The sequence below is a fragment of the Carassius carassius genome, chromosome 37 (assembly GCF_963082965.1).
Source record: "Carassius carassius chromosome 37, fCarCar2.1, whole genome shotgun sequence".
Classification (NCBI taxonomy): domain Eukaryota; kingdom Metazoa; phylum Chordata; class Actinopteri; order Cypriniformes; family Cyprinidae; genus Carassius; species Carassius carassius.
The window spans coordinates 18818238-18827221 of record NC_081791.1 but is presented as its reverse complement, the minus strand read 5'-3'; the positions used below and the strand labels follow the sequence as shown (position 1 = coordinate 18827221).

Genomic DNA, 8984 nt, shown 5'->3' with positions numbered 1-8984 from the left:
TTTTTTTGATAGGGTTGCATGTGTTTGCATAATTAGAAATTGACAGTTGCTTTGGTAGATGTTACCTGATAGTGACACTGGGGAATATAAATAGCAGGGGTGCATTCATTATAAAAAAAGAAGTTGCTGTGGTGAATTGATGCTGTTATTTGGACGTTTAATCAGGAGGATACAGTATTGCTGTTCAATTCATTGTAAAGTATTGCTTTTAAAAATTGTTTTTTAATTTATTTTAATTCTGCTGTCCATCCCCCATGCAAACCCTGTCCCTTGTAAGTTTGTTATCATGACTATGTACAAAAAGACATTGGGAGAGAATCACAGATTTATCATATTTGTGTATATAATTATTATTTTTTTTGGCGATTTCAGCAGAGAAAATACTTGATGCATTTACAAGAGGCTTAGTAAATAATAAATCACTGGGGCTTTTTTTCCCTCCTTGTTTTCATTAATGAATATGAGCAGATAGTGGTTTAGGATAATGAAATGCACTAACTTGTTTTAAAAAAAAAAATCTTATTATGTAATGTGAAATTATAATAGGAGCATAAGGTAATGATATTGATGTTGACCGGCTTGCAGAAATCTACAGAAAAAAAGCAAATTTCTCTTTAATGTTTGGGTTATTACTGTTAATTGATTTAGGGGTTGGTGTGGCAAAGGGAAGAATTATATAACATTGGATTGAAGTGAGACACTAAATTCTAGCTGTCTGCATAAATTGTCACAAAAAGAAAATAAATTATTTTGTTTTGGCCTTACCCTTGACTGGTTCATTTTGCTGCATTGTTTCTAATTTGTTGTCAAACTGTTTTGTGTTGCCTTTGACTGGTTAAGAAGAAATTTATACAGATTTAAAGTCAATACAAAAACTTTTTTTTTTTTTTTTTTTTTTTACTTAAGGCGGGGCTTTTAGTACTCTGTTAAATTCAAATTCAACTTATTTAAAATATAGTAAATTAACTTATTTAAAATATAGTAAATTAAAGAGAAAGTTTGTAGTATTTTTCTGACATTTACTGGTTGGATATTTTTTTGAAAGTCTCATGCTCACCAAGGCTGCATTTATTTGATTAAAAATACAGTAATATTGCTTAATATTAAAAGTAAGTTAAAATAACTATTTTCCATTTTAATATATTGTAAAATGCAATTTGTCTCTGTGATGGCAAAGCCGAGTTTCCAGCAGCTGTCACTTCAGCCTTCAGTGTCCCATGATGCTTCAGAAATCATTCTAATATGCTGATTTGGTGCTTAAACATTTCTTCTTATCAATGTTAAAAACAGTTGTGCTGCTTAAAATTTTTTTGAAAACCACAATGCTTTTTTTCAGGATTTTTTGAATAAAATGTAACCATGTAAGTGTCACTTTTGATCATCTTAACCAGTTTAATCTCGAATTATTCCCGGCATGAAAATATCCAAATTATGTGTCATTGGTAACCATTTGAAATAATAATTATAATGATAATTATTATTTTTAAATTAACATTTCTGCAGTCATACATTTTATATATATGTTAGCACAGCTATTTAAACTGCTCTGGTCATGTGACAATTTGCACTAATAATGTGAAACTGCGCATATTTAATTGAGACCTTTGCCTTTTTCGGAGTGTCTATTTACACTAACCCCTCTTTCACACCGCAAGCGTGAGCGGTGCGCGAGCAGCGCGTCCGCGCAACTACATCGTCACTGCAGCAGCAGACTTTCGCGAGTATTCACACTGGAATAGTGCCCACCGACTTGTGATTGGGAAAGTCATCACTGAAAAAAACACTCTTTAAACTTCAGTTTCAGCGGCGTAGATGGTAAGGCTTTTTTACCTTTTGATGCGATCGACCCGAGTTCGAACCCGTCTTTTGATTAACTTCGTTTCCTTTTCAAATCTCATATCGCATCGGAAAGGCATTCAGTTTCAATCAAATTCAAGGAATAAAAGTTGAAAATAAAGTATCGGTAGGTGTAGGAAGGATTTTATTGTCCCAATAAGGTGGCATGCATTTAATAATTTGAAATCTTTGAAATAAAGTTATAATTTACACTCAATACTTTATTATTGTGTACTGCTTTATACTACAGTACTGAGGTGCTGATAATTATAACTATTTTTAATAAATCTTGCTATTTTAAAATAGTGTATATAGAATCCATTACTGTGAATAGTATCTATCGCTAAGAAAATATGCTATTTGCACTTAATGTAAATAGCATACATCAGTCAGTAAGGTTTTTAGAGCTTTATAAACGAAAACCTTTCTTACGGTCACTATTGTGACTAGTGGCATTAAATGGGTTCTTTGTGGTTCATCCTTGTTAAATATATATAAATATTAATAAAAAATATGAATTACTCTAATGAATTTTTGATGGTAATGTTTATGTACTATGTCATATAATTAATGTATGTAATATAATTTCAAAATTATACATAAAGTATAATAAATCTTTGACTAATTTATCTAACTGTTAATCCGGAGGGTACATTTTAATAAGAGCATTGCTCTAAGGCAAATGTCAAATAAAGTTAATTTCTAGATATTGTCATCTCAAAATCCACTGAAAATATGACTTGTTAATTTAATGTAATTTGTCACAGTAAACTGTGAAATTATAACACTGCTTCATTTGATGTTTATCTTATTATTATTATTATTATTGTACTGTAACCGGAACACCATCAATAATGTGAAAGGGAACTGAGTGACAGAAAGTGTCATTCACTTTGTGTCTATATTTGGCAGGAACAGTACGGTATGTGAAGAATGGCCTCTCACACTTACAGACGCTTATAACTAATTTTAGCTGTATTTCTAGCTGCATGTCCACGCTACAAATGTATTTCGCCAGTGGAAACAGACGGATAAATGCATAGACAGTAAAAGATAAATGGCGTTTCAAATTGTTTGTCACTTCCGTGACGACTACTCGTGACGTCACCGTGTTTGTGTTGAGCGCTGACACACTGGCAGATTAGCTACAAACCTGCAGCTGTTTTCATTTCCTGCAGGTAATGTTTTAACGCTTAATCGTCTATCGATTACATACTTCTGCTCTTTACTCGAGTACTTGCGTCTAAGAAGATCCAGAGGTAAGACAATCAATCTGTAATTTCACCTCCCGGGTGTCGAAACTAGCTCCAAACGGCTAACGATAGTTCACTCCGGTAGGACACATACCGAAAGGAGTAATAAACATAAACACAACTCTGCCTTTTTCAAAAAACAGAAAAACATTTCATTTTAATAGAGCCAGATATATTTTTTAGACTGTCGCTATAAAGCTGTCAAGTTTTAGACTTTATTTGCTTGTTAAATCTTGTGTTTCTTCGCTAGCTGATCTGTCATTCGACCTTTTGTTGCAACAAGACGAGACGAACAGCGAACTTTATTTATTTGCATGACTTTGTTGCACGCATGTTTTGATCAGTATTTATAAAACAAGTCGAGTGTGTCAGGCACCTGCTACACAAAGAATAACTATATTTTGTTAGTATTATGTCTACAGCTTGATATAACCCATTAGACTATTACCTAGACCTAGATGGAGGAGCGAAATTTGTCCAAGAAAATATTAATGAATGAAGACATGTTTCGAAAAGATACATTATTAACCCTCATTAACACATGGAAAAATAAATATTAAAATGAATGTAGGAAAAACTGATTTTGGAAATGAAGTGAAAAATTTAAACAAATATAGAAATGAGTATAAATAAAAGCAATAAATCTATAAACAACACCATTAATAAAACAAGTAAAACTATTGTAAATTGTATGTTCTTAATTAATGTAAAAATAAATAATTTTTTTAAAGAAATGAAGCATTTATTTATAATTTAGTGTTTATAAGTTATTTACATGTATCTATTTATTTTTTAATGTTTGCCAGGTTATTATAATAAATAATGAATAAACTGTTATATTACAAATTATTATATAAATATGTATTTGTATTATTATTTAAACATTAAAAATTTGTTTAATATGTATTTATTGGCATTTAATCTATTTATTTTGATGATTGTTTTATTATTATTATTATTATTATTATTATTAAATAAATTGTAAATGTGGCATATCCACACTGACATAAACCAGTAAAGAGATTGTATGATTCCTAATGTAAATATATTACTTGTTCTATCAACTTTAGTCTCTTGTTAATCCGTTTTCTATTATTTTCTAGCTTTCACAGCCATCTCATTTTGGTGCGGTGTCACCCGATCTGGGTGAAATGTCTTTTAGTTCCACATGAGCTCTACTATGTGGTACATCATGCAGAGTATTCAGAGCAAATACTCATTGTCGGAAAGGCTTATTCGAACCATAGCTGCCATTCGCTCCTTCCCACATGACAATGTGGAAGATCTTATACGAAGGGTGAGTTGTTACCAAAGCTTCAGAAAGCGTGTCATATATTGCATTCTGAATGAAAACATGCTGCTTTCACAGGGAGCAGATGTGAACCGGATGCATGGCACGCTGAAGCCCCTGCACTGTGCCTGTATGGTGGCTGATGCTGACTGTGTGGAGCTTTTGCTGGAGAAAGGTGCCGAGGTACATCGTAACAAGAATCATTCTTTGAGTTTGCAAACTAAAGTCAATTACCTAAATTCAGTGTTTTGACAGTTTAAAAGTAAAGCATGCAATTTTGGTGCCACTAGGGGTGAAGAAATGACACATTTTATTGTTAAGTTATTAAGGAGTCTGTGACAAGTAAGTGATTAAAAGGTCTTTTCAAATGTAATCTAAAACACGTCAAGTTATATATAATGTTTTTTCTTACATTTTGAAAAATTGTGAGGAGAATCTTAATCTTTAATTTTCCAAAAAGTTATTAATTATATTTTCAAGTTAAATGTTCATTTAAAAAAATAAAATGAAATAAAAATAAACTAACTTGTCATTAAAAGGTCAAAATATATGATTGACTTTGATACTCAGTCTGCAAGGGTCCTCTATGACATCAATTCCTGTTTTGTTTTTTCCTGTATAATTTAGCTTTTTGTTTTCAGCAGATGACTTTGATTTGGCAGACAAAAGTTTTTAAATATTGTTGAGAAATTAGAATAAGTTATATATATATATATATATACACACCAAAAAAGTTTGGGGTCAGTCAGTATGATTTTTTATTATTTAATTTATTTTATTTTTTTATTAAAGAAATCAAAAACTTTCAGAAAGGATTAAATTGACCAAAAGTAAAACAGACAGTAAAGACATTAATAATGTTACAAAAGATTTATATTTCAAAATAAACTTGATGATTTGAGCTTTCTATTCATCAAAGAATCATGGTTAGAATCAAAATATTAAACAGCCCATCTGTTTTCAAAATTGATAAGAAATGTTTTTAAACAAAATTTTCTGAAGAGTCATGTGACACTGAAGTTATGGCTTTTAGTTAAATTTTTTATAATGGCTTTTTTCTTCATTATAGTATCAGGAAAGTTATATCACCCCAACATTTTTGACAATTTTTTGAATTCAGAATTATATATATATATATATGTATATGTGTGTATATACAGTACAGACCAAAAGTTTGGACACACCTTCTCATTCAAAGAGTTTTCTTTATTTTCATGACTATGAAAATTGTAGATTCACACTGAAGGCATCAAAACTATGAATTAACACATGTGGAATCATATATGGAATTATATACATAACAAAAAAGTGTGAAACAACTGAAAATATGTCATATTCTAGGTTCTTCAAAGTAGCCACCTTTTGCTTTGATTACCGATTTGCACACTCTTGGCATTCTCTTGATGAGCTTCAAGAGGTAGTCACCTGAAATGGTCTTCCAACAGTCTTGAAGGAGTTCCCCGAGAGATGCTTAGCACTTGTTGGCCCTTTTGCCTTCTGTCTGCGGTCCAGCTCACCCCTAAACCATCTTGATTGGGTTCAGGTCCGGTGACTGTGGAGGCCAGGTCATCTGGCGCAGCACCCCATCACTCTCCTTCTTGGTCAAATAGCCCTTGATGCCTACAGTGTGACTCTACAATTTTCATAGTCATGAAAATCAAGAAAACTCTTTGAATGAGGAGGTGTGTCCAAATTATTGGTCTGTACTGTATATATGTGTATATATATATATATATATATATATATATATATATTAATAATTTTCATAATCTAACTCTCTCACACAGGTAAATGCCTTGGATGGCTACAACCGCACTGCCCTGCATTACGCAGCGGAGAAGGACGAGGGTTGTGTGGAGCTGCTTCTAGAATACGGGGCCCAGCCGAATGCTCTGGATGGCAACAAGGATACCCCACTGCACTGGGCCGCCTTCAAAGATAACCCTGAGTGTGTACGGGCCCTGTTAGAGAGCGGCGCATGCCCGAATGTTCGCGATTACAATAACGATACACCCCTCAGTTGGGCGGCCATGAAGGGCAACCTGGAGAGCGTCCGTGTGCTGCTGGAGTACGGCGCTCAAGTCCACGTCACCAACCTAAAGGGCCAGACGCCCATCTCACGGCTGGTGGCGCTGCTGGCTCGTGGCCTGGGCACGGAACAGGAGGAAGAGTGCCTGGAGCTGCTTTCCCGCGCCGCGGGGAGGTTCGAGATCCGCAGGGCCGACGGCTCTTTACCACGTGAGCTCAGCAAAGATCCTCAGTTACTGGCTCGACTCACTAGCCTCGTAGCCCAGCCGCCCTCGTTGCGAGCCTTGGCGCGCTGCTCCGTTCGTAACAGCCTGGGAGTTCAGTACCTCCCATCTGCGGTGAAACAGCTCCCGCTTCCAGAGTCAGTGAAAGAATATGTGCTCCTCAGAGACTGAGCGAGAAGACTGTTCTTAATGTCAGACGTCTTCTGTGCATGTGAACGTGATTGTAATCAGACTGCAATCTGAAGCGTGTCTGTCCATATACAGTTGGTGAAGAAGTGAGGAAGTTTCATGTATCTTTTGTTGCTATAATGCCATCAGACAAATTCAGTTGCCATACGATTGTCTGCTTTGGTGCAGAAAAATATTGATCTGGTAGGAGAGATGTCGATAATGCACTGTTGAACCCATAATGTTAAAATATCAGTAGATAACATTGTGTGAAATACTCTTAATTGCAAAAACAAGAAAATAATTTAAAATATTATTTACCAGTAAGTCCTATGTACACGCAGATAACACTTTAACAGCACTTATAAGTTATGATTATATATTAACTTTATTTCTTCTATTTGAAGTTAAAGTTTTTATTTATGCAGTAATATTTTTTTTAAGAGAACTAAAACCTTTACATTTTAAAGTCAAATAAATATTAACATTTTTGTTGAATCATTTTATGAGGCTTCCAAGTAACCTTGTTTTACATTTGTTTAATGTTAGGACACTTCATTGTATTTCAAAACATTTTCTATTTCTGTCCATCTATCACATTTGTAATCTTGAATATTTCTCTTGAAAACTAACTGGTTTAGAGTCTTGGATTGTATTACTTATTTTGGTGCTGATGATTGCTGAAAATGAGCTGCATTTACGTTTGAGATAAAAACAATGAACCTTAATAAGTATATTCTGTATCAGTAATTTGAATGCTCTTTTAAGCTTCGCAGTGTCATGTAAGCATAATCATACCAAACGCTGGCTGACCATGAACGGGATGTCTTAAATGAATTTATGCCAACGCTGGTGTCACATGTTGGGAACCCCCACTTATTTTTTCCAGCTCTGCTTTCATCTCTCTGTTGACGTATGTAGTGCTCACGTCTAGTTTTATGCATGCAGACTAACCAGTAAAAGCCTCCATGCATTGTTCAAGTGTTTCACTGCAGTTGTTTTCTTCAAACCAAGTGAAACGTGCACGTGATTATGAACACATCATTTGCCTTCTCACAGATGAGCTGTGTGTGTAATTTTAACCAGTAGAGGGTGCTGGAATACCACATTATATCATATATATATATATATATATATATATATATATATATATATATTAGTCAGCTAAAGCTACACAATTTTGCCATTTGCCTTGGTTGTAAAATACAAAATTATGTTCTGTATTTTTCATGAAAGAAAAAAACTGTCAAATATTTGACCTCCAGGAAAAAGTAAAAACTATTTTTACTTATAATAGCTAAATAAACAGAAGTCGTCCATCTGATGCTTACTATTTTATATAAATTAGCAAAAATGTATTAACATTTTCTGTACTTTACTAAGACTTTAAAAAACGATCTCCGTTAAACCATGTTTTGTTTTCATAATATGAAATTTAATAGCGAGAAAGAAGCATATTTTAAATGTGTACATTTAGCTTTTTAACTAAATCAAGTGTTTTTTTTTAAACTCCTTAGCACAGGATGTCCTCTTTAAGAGAATGTAAATCGGTCAGGAAGGAAACTACAGTAGGACTGAATAAAGGCCCTCTGCAGATCACCTTCCTCTGCGTTCAAAGCCGTCACCTTCAGTTTACATCACAGTTTTCATCTTCATCATGACTTTACATAGCCTAATGCACAGCAAAATCAGTATGATTCACTCGATAGCAGAATGAATCACTGACCACTTGTGAATAGAGTTAGCGAGGCCGGGATGGGAACAAAATATTATTCATGACAATCTAAGGGTATGAATAATTAAAAACATTATTATTATTATTATTTTTGTTGCCATTTTGTAATATAAGGAATGAGGAAGCGCTATAAAAAAGTGCAAAGAAATTGAGTGTACAATCAGTTATTATATTTTAATAAGATATTTTCTAACTATTAGTTATTTCTTCACCAACATTTAATAGAGAACGATATATTAAATTAATTAAACATGATACCTTCTGTGATTCCAGAAGTTTCAATAACTGTATGTCCTTCCATAGTTACTGACAGGGTTAAAATGAAATATGATCTTCAATTTAATGTTCTTGAGAACCACTATTCTAAAACAAGACCGTGTAGTTCCCTACAAAGACTTTGTTATTTAGGAACCAGTAAGACTGAAAAAAAGGTAAATTAAATTTGACTT

General features: G+C 33.5%; 1 protein-coding gene across 2 annotated transcripts; it reads left to right on the top strand.

Moving 5' to 3' along the window:
* The first annotated feature begins 2835 nt into the window (after window positions 1-2835).
* Window positions 2836-7658, top strand: LOC132118267 (ankyrin repeat and SOCS box protein 8-like). Of its 2 annotated transcripts, none has more exons than XM_059527980.1 (4): window positions 2836-3014; window positions 4202-4386; window positions 4459-4563; window positions 6168-7658. In XM_059527980.1, exons 2-4 carry the CDS (start codon window positions 4258-4260, stop codon window positions 6801-6803), a joined length of 870 nt encoding a protein of 289 aa, XP_059383963.1. In that variant the 5' UTR covers window positions 2836-3014; window positions 4202-4257; the 3' UTR covers window positions 6804-7658. The 2 variants fall into 2 exon arrangements, with proteins under 2 accessions (XP_059383963.1, XP_059383962.1); XM_059527979.1 differs by having other exon boundaries at window positions 2836-3095.
* The last annotated feature ends 1326 nt before the right edge of the window (window positions 7659-8984 follow it).

Excerpts from the sequence above, each read along its gene's own strand:
- LOC132118267 (XM_059527980.1), top strand. The coding sequence starts at position 4,258 with ATGAGCTCTACTATGTGGTACATCATGCAGAGTATTCAGAGCAAATAC. Across the intron at positions 4,387-4,458 it reads TGGAAGATCTTATACGAAGG|GGAGCAGATGTGAACCGGAT; the intron begins GTGAGTTGTTAC and ends CTGCTTTCACAG. Across the intron at positions 4,564-6,167 it reads TGCTGGAGAAAGGTGCCGAG|GTAAATGCCTTGGATGGCTA; the intron begins GTACATCGTAAC and ends TCTCTCACACAG.